We start from the raw sequence: 17789 nt of genomic DNA, 5'->3' as shown, positions 1-17789 counted from the left end.
AGGTAAGACGACGTAAGTGTTAGGTGTAGACCAAGCGTAAGAGTGGAACACAGTGAAAATAGAGTAAGTTCTGTACTGGACAATATGCTCTCTTCCTACTTCACACTGAACTGTGACTTCAGTGGGAGTTTTACCCCAGTAAGTAGCTGGGTATTGGGACATTTTTATAAATGAAACTTTTGTTCCTCTAGAGGTGTAGATGTCAGAGAAAGGGAGACTTTGTTTTTTTGTTTGTTTTAAGTAATACACCTGGCAGCAAATACTTGCACTTCTCTCTCAACCTCTTGTTAAGATTAGACTAAAATGACAATTTCAGTGCACTCACTACCTTTCTCATATTACTAGTGCAAATGAGGATCCCACCTCTCTGCTTAGCAAAATATACAACCGGAGTTTCTACATTCTGCAGGCTTGGATTGAAGACTGTTATAGTGTAGACTTTGCAATAAGATCTGATCTTTTGTGCATGCTACAAGACTTTATTTCTTCCAAGGTAACTTATTGTTATAATGTGTTGTTATTTTGATGAAATCTTTAAGTAAAATGTCAATTAGATCAAATGTGGTTATGGTATATAAGCAAATGCCATTATTAGGACCCTGGTCTTGCTGAGTAAAATTAGTGTGAAAAAATTATGCCTACTGACACTTTTTTGTTGTATGGCTGTAATAAAATATGTGAATTTTCTTATAAATATTAATGCTCTTTACTTCATTATTAATCTTTTGATGAAAAATCCATAAATTGCCTACTAAAACCTACTTTCCATTTAGATTGCTCCATTAAACGGCTTTGGTGAATGTTTGCTGGCAGTGCTTGAAAATGCTACTGGCGGGAAACGTGGCAGTGTTTTCCAGTGCTATAACTGGGATGAGTGGAAGGAGGAGGAAGAGGATGATACAAAATCTTTACACTCCTTGTGCAAAAAGCTCTCTGAAGATGTCTCCCAAAAGGCATGTAGTTTCTTTAGCTTACTTTATATAGAAAGCTGTCTTGTATATTTCTCTTGCAAAAATAAAGGAATATTGAATTTAACACTTTAGGTCCCAATTCAGCAGAGTTCTTATATATGTGCTTAAGCCCCATTGACTTAAAGCTTAGCATGTGCTTAAGTGATTTTCTGATTCAGTAATGATTTGCTGTAGTCATACTAATTTTAGAGGCTGTAAAATGTTTACTTCTGTTCCATTTTTTGTCTCATAATTGCTGAAAAAATATTTTTCCCTAAGAAATTTGCTACTATTGTAAATAACCTATTGTGACACTCAGTACCTCGTGGGAACACCCTGCACCCCCATGTTCATCCTTATGATATGATTGTCTGCAATCCAATGCAAAGTTTGTCATGTTGGGTGTGTTCGGAAGGCTCATGATGCACTGAGCATTGTTGTTAAAGTAATGTTATAGGTTGTAAACTCCTGTATATAGTTATGAGGCTGAATGTGTTCTCATGGCTTAAAACAAGCCCAGGCAAAACTCTCCAGGACCAGAGGGGCACTTCACGCCTCATCAGGGCATGTATGGGACAAGCCCAGCCCAGCCTCACGGGAACAAAGGACACTGGCCTAGGCAGCAATAAAGTATCTGTTGAACTCTCAAGTGAGTCACCCCCCTCCCCCTTCCCTTGGTCAGTTTGGGCTTACTATGAGGTAATGCTCACCTGACTCTGAAGGGGCGGCAGGGCAGAGCTAAGAGGGAAGAAAGAACATGATAAAAGGGAGAGATGTTTGCCATGCTTGCTCTCTCTTCCACCTCCATCTACAGACATCACCACCAGGCGACTGAAGCACCGATCAAAGGGGAGAGCCTGGCTGAAGGGCAGGCAGCCAACCTGTGGTGAGAAGTATCTAAGTTTGTAAGGGCACTGAAAGCGTTAAGATCACTTTAGAATGTGTTTTGCTTTTATTTCATTTCACCAAATCTGACTTCTTTTACTTTGACTTATAATCACTTAAAATCTGTCTTTTGTAGTTAATAAATTCGTTTGTTTATTCTACTTGAAGCATGTCAGAGACTCCCCTTGGAATAGCAATCCTGGTACATATCAATTTTTTTGTTAAATTGATGAACTCATATAAGCTTGCAGCATCCAGTGGGCATAACTGGATACTGCAAAACGGAGGTTCCTAGGGTTGTGTCTGGGACTGGAGATATTGGCTAGTGTCATTCAGTTGCACAATTCAAGCAGCGGCTGGCCAAAAGTGCTCACTCACGTAACTGGGAGCAGCTTACATGCTAGAGGCTGTGCGTGAACAGCCCCCGGGAGTGGGGGTTCTCACAGCAGAGCCGGGTAAGGTTGGCTCCCAGAGTCGAGGATTGGCGTGACCTAGCAGATCACCGGTCCAGGTAACACCAAGGGAATGTCACACCTATGTTAAAAAAAGTTTAAAATGAACAGGAGAAAAAGTGCTTTTTGTCTACGGAATTTCAAAACTTTACTGCACCTTCCTCTTACTCTACTAACTCTCATAAACCAGAATTAGAAGACATCAGCTGGTACAAAGTAACTTCAGAGTCCTGAGAATCCAATAGACTTTGCTTGAAAAAAGCATCCTCACAAGAAAGAGTCCAAAGTGCTTCACAGATCAAATGTGCTAGATGAATGGCAGGATCCCTCTCCCAATAAGCTTACAGAATGTTATTACCTCTATGCAAAAATCCTATAGAATTTAATGGGGGTTAAATCAACAGAGCTCTATGGAAATGACTCTAGATAGTCTATAGCAAAGATGGGGCATGAAGAACAGAGGAAGGGAGACTTGAATAAAAGTAGCAGGAAAAGAAGTGGATTTTTTTGATGTACTCGGAGGAGGAAAAGAAATGGAAATGTACAAGGCTACAGAGCAGGCAGTTATAGTAATCAAGTCATTACGTAACTAGAGGCTGAACTAATATCACAGTAATGAAGTTCATGAAGAAGTGACAATAACTCAAGATACCGAAGGGAGGAAAAGGACAAGTATGCATGAAACACAAAGGTCGGGGGGGGAGGAAGCAGGAGTCTAGAATGAGGGCAAGGATGGGAACTCGGGAACAAGAAAGATAGTGCTGACAGTGACATAGAGAAGGTTTAACCATGCAGTGCATTTTGAACATAGAGGACATACAGTAGGTCTAAATGTCCAAAACTGTAAGTGAGTACAGCTCCCTGAAGGTTATTGGAGATGCACCCTGTGACACAAGGCCTGATTTGGACCATTCTGAGGTGGACATGTCAGAGGCAGAAATTCACAACTAGTTAGTGAGAAGTCTGCGTGCAGGCATAATTTGTAAGTTAACCGTGTAGAGAAGAGAACTCAACCTGTGAGAATGTATAGAGGGAGAAAAGGAGGAGGTGAAAGACTAAGTCCTAGTGGTGCCACCAACTGTGTGGGAGAGGAAGAAATGAGAGTTCCCAAGAGCAAGGCAGAAGCTGAATCCATCATAGAACAAAATAAACCTCCATCTGTATTTTATAAAATAATAAAAACTATGTCTCTATATATTTTTATGGCTACCTAGAAATAAATAAAATGGCTCCATTTATTGGTTTAGTTTTCTTGTTTTTATACGTACGTCATCAAAGCTGTGTACATGCACACTAACAAATTAGGTCTGTTTACTGGTTGTTAGAGCAAGCCTAACATAAATTGGGTTTTCTCTCCACTCAGTAGTTTGTCAGCCTGGACAGCATGGGGCAAGGGACAGAGATTATTATAAAAAAAGTGAAGTCTAGGGAATGTATTCTTCTTCACCAGTTCTTACAGTGTTATGGTAGCCTAAATCTGGGGCCTTAAATTCATTCAGTTTCTCCTTCAGTGAATTAAGTTCACGAGAATAATTCTATCGTCTGAAGAGACAAGAATGATTATATAATACAAATTACAGCTAATTTTAAAATTACATCATATTAACTTATCACTGGCAACTGTAGCTCTGTATAAGTTGGTCAATCATATGATGCATTTCTTGGAATGTCTAATTTTTATATCCTCAGGCACTGAAGTGGTAGGGTAGCAAAGATATTTTAGTGAACAAATAGCATGAACATTTCATAGCAGTAATTCAGTGTGAAACTTTTATGGACAAAATTATGTGCTTTATTATGTCTAGCAATAGCTGTATTGGATACACTAGGAATTTTATATTAAACAACTGTAAGTCTTAGAATGATGCAGCAGCATTCCTCTTTAGATTTTATTTTTCTGGGTAAGACTTGCAATGAATTGCCCAATCCAGGGAAACTAGTAAGAAAGATAAATATAAACTATTGAACTGTTGAGAGCACTAAGACATTTTAATGAAATTGACCTTAAAAATGAGCTAGTTTAAATAATACTCTGATATTTTTTTAAAAATACAGCTTCATTGAATTCCAGCAGCTTTGTACATAAGCCTGATTAGCTGGACATGTTATATTAGCCAACCAAAGCAATATGAAGAAACCAATTTAGTATATCTTTTATGGGACTAATCTTGACGACCAATTACAAAAGCTTTTGGGCTCAAAAAAGGGCTCTTATATAACTCAGGCCTGGCCTACGCTACAAAGCTTGGTCAATGTGAGCTATCTTGTGTTGACCTAGTTGTGCATGCCCCTACACTTAAATTTGTCTCTCACCGACGTAAGCACCCTCTTACAGCAATGCGGTAACGCTATCTCCCAGGGTGACAACGAGCCATGGTACAAATTTTTGAAATGCCTTTTCCTGATTGCCCAGCTTGGCAAGCACACCTAGCAGCTCTCCATTTTTGTGTGCAGCTGCCAAGACGACCATGCCAGCTATGCTCCAGCCTGGAGTAGACAGGAGATACTGGATCTCCTGGGACTGCGGGGACAAGAGGATCTGGAGGCACAGCTTTAGACCAGCCATGGAAATGTGGACATCTGTGAGCAGATTGCACAGGGGATGCAGAAGAAGGGGTATGACACAGATCAGAAACAGTGCTGCATGAAAGTGAAGGAACTTCAGCAGGCATATCAGAAGGCCAGGGAGGCTACCAATCTGGTACTAAACTGCAAACCTACTGCTTTTACAAAGAACTAGGTACCACGCTTGGCGGAGTCCCCACCACCATCCCGCATGCCACTGTAGAGACCTCCAATCCTTGCTGTGAATAGTGAGGACGAGGGGGTTGAAGGACTTGTGATTGGGCAGTCCAGCTTTACTGCAAGCCAGGACCTGTTTGAGACTCCATCACAGTCCAGTCAGCCCCGGCAGTCTAGCACGAGTGCACTCAATGCAGGGGAAGGAACCTTGGGTAAGTGAGTAAATGTATTTCCTATTACAGTGATGTACTGATTGTGCCACCGCTTTAGCAGGACACAGCTATCGATTTTTCATGAATTTACTCATACTAGAAGAGGTAGCGACACAACAGCAAGAGGTAGAGTTATCTGCTGTACAGTTAGGTGGAGGGAGCTATCCAGAGCAGTTTAAAGGAATGTCCCTGGAATCTTCCTGAGAGATCTCAATAAAACATTTTCATAGACACACTCTGTAATACTCTCCTGAAGGTTTCTAGGGATGGTTGGCACGAATGCCGGAAGCTCCCTAGAAATGGGAGGGGCCACCAGTGCCCGGTCTGTGGCCCTGCTCTGCCCCGAGGCCCCACCCCCACTTAGCCTCTTCCCCCAAGGCCTCGCCAGCTCCTCTCTGCCCTTCCCCAAGGTGCCCCCCTCCATCACTTACTCCTTTCCTCCCCCTTCTGCCTTAAGGGCAAATAACGGAGGAAGGATACAGGGAGGAGCTAGCAGTGGGTGGGAGACCTCAGGGGAAGAGGGTGAGCAGGGGTGGGGCCCAGGGAGAAGAGGCTGAGTGAGGGCGTGGCCTCAGGGCAGAGCACAACTGGGACCACAGTTTGGGTGCTGGTGGCCCCCTCACTTCTCAGGAACTTCCGCCAGTGGCACTCCAAAGGCAGCAGGCCAGCGGGCCTCCAAAGGGAGGTGCACAGCATCTGGCATTTCTTGCCCTATCTGGGGAGGTTTAGCCTCCCCAAGTCTCTTATTCCCACTGCCCATGGATGGTAGCCTTATTTCTTCCTCCGTGATAGGACACCTTCCCACGCCAGTCAGCAATAACTTCATCAGGCACCACTGCAGTAAGCAGGCTAGTGGCATATGGGCCCAGGCAGTTTCCAGCACACAGCAGCTGTGCTCTCTATGTTTTTGTCACCCACAGGAGTGATATCTCAGCTCAAATCAGCACTATCTGTGGAAAATGGTGGCAGCATTCCATGCCAGTGCCCTTTACTAATGCAACTCATTGTTTCATGCAACCAAGCAATTCCTCCTAATTTCCCTCACTCCTGGAGGGCCATTACTCACCATGGCTGGAGTTGAGTGGCATTGTGCACAAGCACTCCCAAGCAGAAGTGTCAATAAGCAAGTCTTGTTTAAAACTTATGGGGAACAAGGGAAAGGAGTTCTGTATCTTCACTTTGGCTTTCTGTTGCTACTATACTGACAGCGTGTGTTTTATCTGTAGCTGCTGCTATTGCAGCTTTGAGGGGTACCCTTTCCGCACCCGCAGAATGCCTGAGCCAGGTAACTAGGCAAAAGAAGGGGACTCTGCGTGATATGTTCAGCAAGATCCTGCAAGCCAGGGCTGCATCAGACCATGAGCAGAGGGCCTGGAGGGTGAATATTACAGACTCTGTGAAGAAGGAAAGAGCGGACAGGAGAAAGTCCTAGCAGGAAAAGGAGTGGGAGATGCACCAGAACGTAATGGTGCTTCTCCAGCAGCAAACGGGTGCTGCAGGTTCAACAATCACAGGCTCACCTCCCTTTGTAGTCCATGGCTAACTCCATTAGAGCACCTCCCTACAGCCCCTCTCAACGTTCCATGAGGCATCAGGGGCTGGATCCCTACCCCTACCGCTCCACATCAGGGGACATTAACGACAACCAAAGCTTCACATACATTGACCTGTGGCAGCCAAGTTTGCTCTATGCATAGCTAAAATGAATATGAATGTTCTTTCTGCTGCTTAAGCTCTGTTACATTAAAAACTTAATAAATTTATGGATCTGCTTTTAACTTGCACAGATTGATTTGATTTGATTGATTGATTGATTTGCAGTGTTTTCATTACTTAATAAAATTCTGTTGTTTTGGAAAATAATGCATCTTTTTTAGTTCCCAGCATGTGCTGCAGAATGCCTAGCAGTACTGAAGCACCCATTTACTTGTTGTTGCACAATGTGATACAACTCATAAGATCAGTGACTATCAGTGTAATAACCATAAATGTACAGCAAGTATCACAAAATTAACAAGTGCTTTATTCATAGATGTATACCAAGCACCACAAAATTCCTAATAGGCCCCAAAACAGAGCCCAAGTAGAGCACAGTATACCACAACACATTACTGTGGCTCACTGTTAAAGTGTTCCTTCAAAGCCTCCTTGAGCCATATAACTCCACAGTGATCTCTTTAATAACCCTTGTGTCTGGCTGTTCGAACTCGGCAGACAGCTCTTCTACCCTGGCTGCAACTTTTCCCCCTTTGCCTCACAGATATTATGGAGGGCACAGCAGGCAGCTTGGATTTATTTTTTTTCACTGAGATCCAATCTTGTGAATAAGCAAGGCCAGCGTCCCTTTAGTTTACCAAAAGCACATCCAACTGTCATTCTGCAGCTAGTAGTTGAATCTTTCCTTGGTGCCATCAAGATGGCCAGCATACAGCTTCATGAGCAAGGGGTAGGTTGGGTCCCCCAGAATTGCTATTGGCATTTCAACATCACTAATAGTAATCCACCAGTCAGGAAATAAAGTCCCTGCTTGTAGCTTTCTGAACAGTCAATAAACTTAAAGACGCAAGCGTCATGCACCTTCCTTGACCAGCCAACACTGATGTTGAAGTGTCCGTGGTGATCCACCAATGCTTGCATAACCAAAGAAAGGTAGCCCTTTCTGTTGATTTATTTTCTGGCATGGTGGTCTGGTGTCAAAATAGGGAACCCCGTTGCTTCAAATCCATCCACTATGTCCTGCACACTTGCATGACAATAGTTCTCAAAGTGGATTGTCCAACTCCAGAATGATTTCCCACTGACTGGTAGCAATCCAGCATTGCAAGTTGCAAAACAGTGCAATTGCCACTTGCTTCTCCACTGTCAGTGCAGCTCTCAGTCTGGTGTCCCTGCGCTTGAGGGTTGGGGCGAGTTCAGCACATCGATCCAGGATTGTGGCTTTTGCACATCTGAAAGTTCTGCAGCAAAAGTTACGGCTGTAATAAGCTACTTTTTTCTTGTATAGAGCTTTAACTGGAAACTCTCCAAAGGAAATGGCCCTATTGCACATCATCAGAAAGAAAGACCATACACAGTTGGGTCAGCTTTACCGAAGCCATGCTATTACAGTTCTACAGAAGAATTCTCTGGCTCTTATGCTAAAGCAAATGAAGGAGGATCTCTCTTAACTGAATATAGTGCACAAGAGCTTTGCTGTCAACTGACACTGTTACAACAGGTAAAAAGACTGGATTCTATTGAGAGTGAGAACAAATCAGTGTAAATGTTTGTGTAGTCACCCTTCTTCCTTCCTCCCTCACCTACCCCCTATGTGTAGGTTCGCAACACCTATGGAAAAATAGGCTAGTTTCCTCCCCAAGTCCCTGCAATGTCTGGAGTCACTAGTATCAGGAGTTCTGGTAATGGTTGCTCCTGAGAACCTTAGGGAAGAGAACATAGACGAAGAAAAAGTATTTCTTGTGATACCTAAAATAATTGCCAGGCCTAATAATCACTATGATTTAAATTTTTGTCTGTGTAGGAAATGTTCCATAAATGCCATCCAGTACACTTCCTAAATTCAAGAGCACTTGGTGTCAAAGATAAATGTACCACTATACAAAAGTAAGTGGGTTACTTTTCCTATCCCCACTTCCCTGCTGATGCATTGTTGATTTTTGTATTATACTTTGTGTATATATGGAAAGTGGAAAATGGAGAATCTACAGTGTCTTTCCGTTATTCCTCACTGTGAATTTTTCTTTTTACATTGAATTTTTTCCTTCAGATCACTTGTAAAATGAAGTTCAGCGACCAAAAAATTTTCTTTAGGCCATATTCTCAAGGTGACTTGAAATCCAGAGTAGAGCAGGTCAAAAAATATTTGCTAAATACATTTTTGAAAAATATTGTGATATTTTTCAAGTATATTATGTGGTAATTATATCCATATAGATAGACAGAATTTCATTATTTTTCCATCTTGTAGTACTGATTGAATAATTCATATATATATATATATATATAAATTTTATTGCAGTTTTTAAAGAAAAGTGATTCATACTTTTATTACTTGCCCAGCTCTAATCCAGAATAAATATTAACCTTATCACCAGTTCACACACAATCTTCATTATCCTTGTTTTTGTTTTCATTCATCTTAATTGTTATGTGGATTCAGCTAGTTTCTATCTAGTAATTGTTAATTGCAACAATTAGACTCGATTCAAGGAGTCTCAAAGAAAGGGGACACAAGCTGGATCTTTTGCCCTACCATTTAAAATCCAATAAAAATGCCATCTAGCTCCTACTGTGTTGTAGCGCAGATAGGACTCTCTCTTTTTAATATCTCACTTTTTTATGTTCATGTTCATATTCCACAAAATAAAACCTGGACTAACTTTTTGGTGAGTACGGCCCTTTGACCGCTGTTTATGATGTGAGAAATGCTTTGTTATTGTTAGTCAAACTAAAGAAAATGCTCAAGTTGCGAAACGTGATTTTTTTTTTTTTAAAGTAATCCCATCTGCAGATGTGTACAATGTATGTTGGTACTGGAATTATAAAGTCTACACAGAGAAGAGAAATTAACATATGATAGAATCCCAGCACATGCCCTTTGAAAATGTATTAATCAAGATTGTAACTAAACAACATATTATTCATTTTAAAAATGATTACAATGTTAACATCTTTTCCTTCATGTTTTGTAGCTGTAATGTCTAAATTCCCTATATGTTTGTGTTTCACAGAGCTGTTCCCACTGAATCACTGTCACTTAAAGTCTGTAACCTCTTTCTGCCAAATTGCATACAAGACAAGTACCTCTTACAGCTTTTAAGAAATGCAGACAATATCAGCACCTGGGTTGCTGCTGAAATTGTTACAAGTCATACTTCCAAGGTTTGCTATCATTTTTATTTGGTTATTAAATTAGGCGGTAGTTAGTTATTTGCTATTGTTTACTGCTTCTATATAGCAAACCTACACAAAAAGCCTGAAACGTGCCTGCCAGTGTGTTGGCAACAGTTTATTGCATTGTTGTTGACAGATCCGCTTAGTGTTTTGGATCTGTTCTGGTGGTGGGGTTAAAGACTTGAATAGAAGATAAGAATTCATATACCATGAGACAGCAGATGTTTGACTTTCTGCTATTGAAATGGACTTCTTATCATTGAAAGACTTTCTAACTAGAACTTTGAGAGGCAGGGTGCTGCAGTTCTGCTGCTATTTTAGCTCAAGTAACAAATCCTAAAACAAAATGTACCTTTTTTTTTCCTTCTTCTAATTTCATTTTCTCACATTTCTAGTCTACTTTTAAGGTTGATTGAACTAATACTTTCCTCAAGAAAAAAAATAAAGCTTGATGTTCATTAAACATGAAGACAGGTTTCAGAGTAGCAGCCGTGTTAGTCTGTATTTGCAAAAAGAAAAGGAGTACTTGTGGCACCTTAGAGACTAACCAATTTATTTGAGCATAAGCTTTCATGAGTTACAGCTCACTTCATCGGATCCAGTGAAGTGAGCTGTAGCTCACGAAAGCTTATGCTCAAATAAATTGATTAGTCTCTAAGGTGCCAAAAGTACTCCTTTTCTTTTTATTAAACATGAAGTCATTTTTTGCATTGGTATTTACGTTCTGAATGTCTTAATCAGAAATCTCTCCATTAACTTATTAATACAACATTTTCTAAATTAATCATGATAAAGTCAACAGAAACCAGTGGTCCCATAACAACTCATGGTGGGTGTTGGTAACAACTTTTGTATAAAAATTAGTGGTGACAACAGAGCTCAAGTTCCCAAAGCCTAAGTTTTTATCTGCCAAGCAAATAGCATCACCACTGGCAGTACAAGAAGTACTTAGACTGCTCTTGATGCTTTAATGGTCAATTCCTTTCTGACCATGATAGTAGACCTGGAACTTCATCTGCCCACACAGATTAAACCAGTCTAATCCAAATCCAAGTGGTAACCATACATTTAGTGAACATCACTGTGTGCATAATTTCTTTTCTTTTTATATTGGAGACCTCCCTGGAGCATAAGTCGCCATAAGTGAGAATCATTAAGATAATATCTTCGGGGAAGAGCCAGTTGCTCACTTGTTGGTTTTCTGAAGCTATCATCTCAATTACCCCTCACCCTCTTACTTCTGAACAGAATATTTCTGTTGTGTCTTTCAATTGGCTATGATGGGAGTATTTTTACTTCTCATGTGACGAGAGATGAGCACTGATACCTCGGTAGGGGTAGTGTGTAATGTGTCTTAGAATGATAAATTATGGGAGCTCCATCCAGGTCTGCAAATCCACCACAAAGTGGTAATTCATAAAAATGAGTACCTTCAAAGAACAACAATTACAGGTGAGTAATTACCTTATATTCCTCTGTGTTCAGTCAGAATATTTGTGCAATAAAAAACTCTAGTATAATAACTTTATCATGGACTTTTGATAGCTTCATTAACCTTAAGAGAGTATAAGAGGTTTGTCACCAAACCCCCAAATTGGAATTACATTATAACTGTTACTGTTGTTTTTTTTGTTTTACTTGTTTGTCTATGGCACTTCTCAGAAACCTACAAATTGGAGAGCAACTTCTGCTACTTTTAAAAACAAAGCCTGAGATGGGGTATTTTATCAGAATATGGCAGCCATAACATACAGTTCTCTAATCCTCTGTCAATTTTGAGTATAGTATTATTCAGTTGTTGTAATTTAGCCAATCAGAATGTAACAAAGTCAGTTTATTTTTGCCAACTTTTAAAATGCCGGTTTATACAATTGGTACTACACTTGAACACATTTAGATGAGTGATTTTTATTTAGTCACTCACTTGTTCCCAATTGTTTCTGTCCTTTCGCCTCCTTAGAATTAATTATGTCTTCCCAACCAGTTAAGAGTTTTAGGATGAAGAGTTTTACTGGCAGTAGAGTTGCAAGTTGGCCTTCGGACTATGTCCTCAAATGGAAATAAAATGGTATCCAGCTTAAGTTTCTTCATAGCAATTGGCTTCATGTGATGACTCCCAAACATAATATTTGTGTTAGCTCCAGCAAATTACTATTCGTTATTATTTGTATTACCATAATGCCTAAAAGCCCTTGTCATGGACCAGTGTGATGTAGTAGATTTTAATATATAACTTTATTTTTTCCAGTTGCAGGTGAATTTACTATCAAAATTTCTCCTTCTAGCAAAAACTTGCTATGAACAAAGAAATTTTGCTACCGCAATGCAAATCTTAAGAGGGCTGGAAAATCTTATAGTACGACAGCTACCAGTAAGTGAGGACTTTTGGAGTTTTTTCCCCTGTGTAGACATTTTTTTCTAGCAAAAGTAAGTGTTCCATTACCAAGATTAATCTGAAAAGATATCAAAGCATTTTATTTACTTTTTTAAGGCTTGGAAAATTTTACCATCAAAAGTGTCTGAAATAATGGAAGAACTCAAGGCTGTTGAGGTACAGTATGAGTCTCTCGTGTGAAATACTTATGTGACACTTTGTTGGTTCTTTTTGCAGGATTGAAGCCAAAACACAGTTTATACTGTATAAAAAATTGTTCCTTGTTTAATTACTTCCACATAAACTCGATTACTTTAGAGTTGACTTTTGGGTTTTTCCACCTGCCAAGACCAAAATGCCAACCTGGGCTCTGAAAGTCAAGTTGCATTTTTTTCTGGGTTGCATCTAATTGCCAGAAATTAATATTGTGCAACTAGCACTTAATTAACAATTCTCTTGATGATAGTCAGAGCAGAACAGTTCTCTCTCCCACAGGTATGTTGATGCTACAGAGGTAACAGAAGTAAAAATTATTAACAATAAGAGCTGGTTAGAATTTTATAATGAAATTTTGTCTAAATTTGGCCTATTGGAAAACTGTTGGGATTTTTTCTGTGAAAAGACTTCAGTTTTCTTCAATTTCCTTTTTTCAATAAAAAGGAAAATTAGACCATAACATAAACATCACAGGTTTGCTGTTCCCAGCCAATGGGAGCTGCAGGAAGCGGCAGCCAGGCCCATGCTGCTTTCCGCAGCTCCCTTTAGCCAGGAACGACGAACCACGGCCACTGGGAGCTGCGGGCGGCCATGCAAATAAACGGTATGGCAACCCGCCAGTGGCTTGCCCTGATGGGCCGCAGGTTGTCCACCGCGGCTCTAAGTTCAAGCTCTAGCTGACTTCTAAGGGAGAAAAATGCAAAGGCAGGGATGCTCAAGTCAGAGTCTTACCAAATAGCACCTGGGACTATTTAGCCCAAAACAAAGGCCAATCTACTTACCCACCAACGGACTCAGTAATACCTCAGTTGTCAGCAGTACCCCAGACTGCTGGTAGTGCTATTAAAATCATCTTGGATATCTTATCTTACTCCAGTATTTAGGCTTTTGATGCAAGGCCTAACCCATTGCCACTTTTTAAAGATGACACATACCAAAAGTTAAATGTTAACACTTTCACTCTAGTATTTTGTAAAACACTGTTTTGAATAACTGAAAACAATGGTGGAAATTTTCAGAGCCAGCTAGGAGATTGGCACCCAACTCCTATTAATTTGACAGGGAATTATATGACTGTATCCCCTAGAGCCCTTAAAAAATCTCAACCAACATCTCTCAGTAACTGTCATAACTTTTCATCACTAACGTTTTTATATACTTGTGAAAATGAGTTTGCTTAGCCCTAAGGTGCATTCTGTGATTCCACCTATAACATGTTGGTTGAAAATTAGAAATCTTTATTAAGAACTCCATATGGGCTATCTTCTAATTAAAGTAACTTTTTTTCCATACTGTACCTTAATTGAGCTGCCACCAGGTTGATCAAATGCATTATCTCCTTCATCTCTATTTTAATTTCTATACTGTACATGAAAAAATTACTGTAAAACAAAAATGTTTGTTAAAGACATAAAACTGAGGACTACTTTATGAAGCCTGCTCTGACATTTATCACGGGCTTTCCTTGTGTAAATTATACCAGGTGTTTTTAAAAAGTGACAGTTTGTGTTTGATGGAAGGAGAGAGATTCAAAACGCTCCCTACAATTCCATCAGCCCATGTTCTGGCCATGCATGTCCAACAGCTTGAAACTGGAGGATTTACTATGACAAATGGAGCTCATAAGTGGACTAAACTTAGGTAATTATTTTAATTATACATGTGTCACCTATGTTGTCTAGTGAGTCGTAAGAATGTCAGTACACTTTTGGCAGTTTAAAACACTTTGGTCATTTTGACAACTTATTAAAGAGACAAATACTGTACAAATGAATGCCATGTGCCTTTGAATTTCCTTTTAATGTTTTATTATCAGCACTAAAGCAGACTAATGTTTTTCTCTATTTTCTTTAAAGAAACATTGCAAAAGTTGTGAGCCAGGTTCACGCATTTCAAGAAAATCCCTATACCTTTACTACAGATTTCAAGCTCCAGTCTTACCTCAAACAAAGAATAGCTCATTTTAATGATGCAGACATTTCTGCTTTAGCGGCTGACAACTGTGCCAACTTCCATCAGATACCAGCTGAAAAACATTCCCGAAAAATTCAGGATGCATTGCGCAGAATGAAGGCAACATTTCAATAATTGTTTTCATTTTACCTGCATGTTTAATTCTAACTCCAGAGTATAAAACTGGATGAAAATGGCTTTGGCTCCTGTATCAATTCCCAAGCAAACACTCGAGTGAAAGTAGTTTTAAAACATTAACTCTATCTTAAATGGATATATTTCTTATCACTGAATCATAAAATGCTAGCTAATGAAAAATCTTAGACCTAAGCAATGGGAAAAAAGGATGACTTAGTCTCTAGTATGAAAGAATAGTCCATAGATGATGTCAGAAGAGAAGTAATGTGTAAAGAATCGAATGTTTAAACTTTCAGTGCTGTTTTGGCCTAAAAGAATTCAGATTATAATTGACAAAACATAGATTTTTTTTTTTTATGTAAGCACTGTACATTTGTATCCTGTTGCTACGTATTTGATTTTATGGATATAGATCCTCTGCTAGCCTTACATTTTTGATGGGTTTTGCTTTTGTCTTAGTTTTACATTATGAATGTCAAAACTAAACTCTTGATTTTGAGTGATGGAGAATCTTCCCATTGGACATCGAGACAGAATAAGTAAAAAGGGAAACACTGCACTGTGTATTTTTAATGCCCTTGAGTCAGCCTATTTCCATATAAAACTCAGATCTGAATCAACATTTTACCACTGTGTTGACCTGCTTCTGCCTTCGTGGCCTAATGAAGAGAGTAATTTTTAAGGTTTGCTTGCTTCGTCTCCAGTTGTGATAAGTAATAGTTGTAAAATTTGTATGTTTACATGAACATCATTATGCCTTGTGCTGAGGTTACTTTCCTAGTATTGTAATGTTCAAAAGTATGATAATACAAAATAACTTTGCATCAAGTTTGTAACTGCATCATGCCAAAAGTTGGTATTTATAATATTTTTGCAGCGAGCTGTGCTTATAAAATACTCTGGCAATGAAATGTGCTGCTATAGCTAGAAAGTTCATTGAGGTATCCCAGGCTTATGCAAAATATCTAAAACATTAGCTTTATCAACAAGATACACACAAGTATTTCTGTATTGTTTTCAGAGGGGTGGGGTCTTAATGTTACCAAAAAAAACCAGCTAAAATATACAAGTAAAATGAATTTCTCAGATGATAAAGTGGTGGTGTTTCAAAAGGGAGAAACATCCTGTTGAATTCCCTGGAAATATTCTTGTAATTGGGGTGTTCTCCTGGTCATGTTGACTGTAATGACATTTATTCTGTATTTTTTAGAAAGACTTAAGATCTTTAGCTACAGAAGAAAATGGCTTACTACTAAGAAATTGGGAGATACAATTTACAAAATACGACAAGTGTGCAACACCCTGTTGCTGCTGAATTTGTAAATATTCAACAGAAAATGCATGTGCATGTGTTAAGTTGTGGTCTGTGTCCAATGTTTAAGAGAAAAAGATCCCAATCTGATGGCAATATATGATCACCAACTTCCTGCTCCCTTTTTCCCCAGTCAGACACAGGTGTGCGAATTCTTTCCATTAACTACTACAGTTATTTCTTCACACTGTGATGTATTTTCAACGCAAGGCCAAATTTGTGCTCTGTTACTGGTGTAACTGAGAACACCTCTGTCTGTGATCAGGGAGTTTTTGCATAAATCTTTGTCATTAAGAAGCAATTCTGTGAATCCTGAATCACAGCTAAAGAAGTAAAATTTGTTGCTATCTTTTGATTGTGTTCATATAATATATTTGCAACATACGAAGTACTGTAGTTTGAAGTATTCTTACATTACTACAGTATATGAAGAAAGATGGCAATGACAGATGCAGAATTGCCAGACAAATCTTTTTAAAATATATTATCTATCTTATTTTAATCTGTTCTTAATTATCTTTAGTTGTTGGCTTTTTCTCAATCAAAAAGCTGTCATCCACTTAGAAGCTACATCTTGCCAGAGCAAAACAGCAGTCCATAAAGTGATTGAAGCTCCATCAGTGTGAAAGGCTCAGATGGTTTAGTTGATGCATTTTTATACAACCAGAAGTTTGCTATGGTCAGTCAGATTATTGTAAACTATTTTGTATTTATTTAGCAACTATATTTTTAAAAAACGAAGTGTGCTCTGCACCTGTGTGAGCAAGTTAATATTTCAGTTAAAACCTTTACCTGTACTTATATTGACTACTATGCCAAGGAAATATTGTGTTTGTTTCATGAAAATGACTGATACTATTCAAGCATCTAAAACTCATTTCATACCTTCTACATATTGCTTCAATATATGACACTTTGTATTGCTATAAATGTATAGAATTACTCTTGCCATACTTTTATATGGTAGAAAGTTATGTTCTTGCCAATCAGATATTAAACTTTTAGATTTTGTATTTAGTAAAGATATCATCATCCCAAAATCAGAAATAAAATATTTAATGTAAATAAAAATTGCTGAAAATCATTGTTTCACTGGGAAACTGCTCTTTGGACATTACTATAAGCAAATTGCCTATATGTTGCATGACAGTTTTTCAAATAAAACTGTTTCTAGCCAGGTTTCATTTAGTTGTACTGCTTGTTGTTGACATAAATACATGACTGATTTGTAGGCTGGAATGAGCCAAAGTTTTCTCTTACGTGGTACAGTTCCCACTCACGTGAACTCTCTGACTTCAATAGAAATTGCACCTGTGTAACTGAAAGCAGAATTTGAACGTCCTGTCCAAGGAAAAAGTTCTACACTCCTTACTTAGGCAAAACTCTCATATAAATCAATGAGAAATTTGCCTAAGGACAATAGGATCTGGTCCTACATTCCCTTCCCAATCCTCGCGAAGTTACACGTGTCCATCCCCACCAAGTGAGATTAAATAAAGCCAAAGCCTTTAAAATTGCAGATTGTCAACTCATTAAAATTCTCTACCATACTTTACATGCTAAGAGAAAGCAATAAATATACTCCTAAAGTTCACAACATAAAACTAATTAATTAATGGCTCTATTACCAAAATATATAGGACCAAATCTTCCAGTGTTACA

At 38.9% G+C, this 17789-nt stretch overlaps 1 protein-coding gene across 1 annotated transcript in view; it reads left to right on the top strand.

The window, feature by feature from the left end:
- KNDC1 (kinase non-catalytic C-lobe domain containing 1) overlaps window positions 1-17104 on the top strand; it is a 128718-nt gene extending 111614 nt beyond the window's left edge. The window contains exons 22-30 of the mRNA XM_073353950.2: window positions 346-493; window positions 774-953; window positions 8246-8458; window positions 8762-8844; window positions 9972-10122; window positions 12383-12505; window positions 12626-12685; window positions 14208-14365; window positions 14581-17104. Coding sequence (XP_073210051.2) covers window positions 346-493; window positions 774-953; window positions 8246-8458; window positions 8762-8844; window positions 9972-10122; window positions 12383-12505; window positions 12626-12685; window positions 14208-14365; window positions 14581-14812 — 1348 coding nt within the window. The 3' untranslated portion in view covers window positions 14813-17104. The remainder of the gene's footprint in view (window positions 1-345; window positions 494-773; window positions 954-8245; window positions 8459-8761; window positions 8845-9971; window positions 10123-12382; window positions 12506-12625; window positions 12686-14207; window positions 14366-14580) is intronic.
- Window positions 17105-17789: the final 685 nt, after the last annotated feature.

This window comes from Lepidochelys kempii, chromosome 7, assembly GCF_965140285.1.
Source record: "Lepidochelys kempii isolate rLepKem1 chromosome 7, rLepKem1.hap1, whole genome shotgun sequence".
Lineage (NCBI taxonomy): Eukaryota > Metazoa > Chordata > Testudines > Cheloniidae > Lepidochelys > Lepidochelys kempii.
This window is presented reverse-complemented; position numbering and strand designations above follow the sequence as displayed.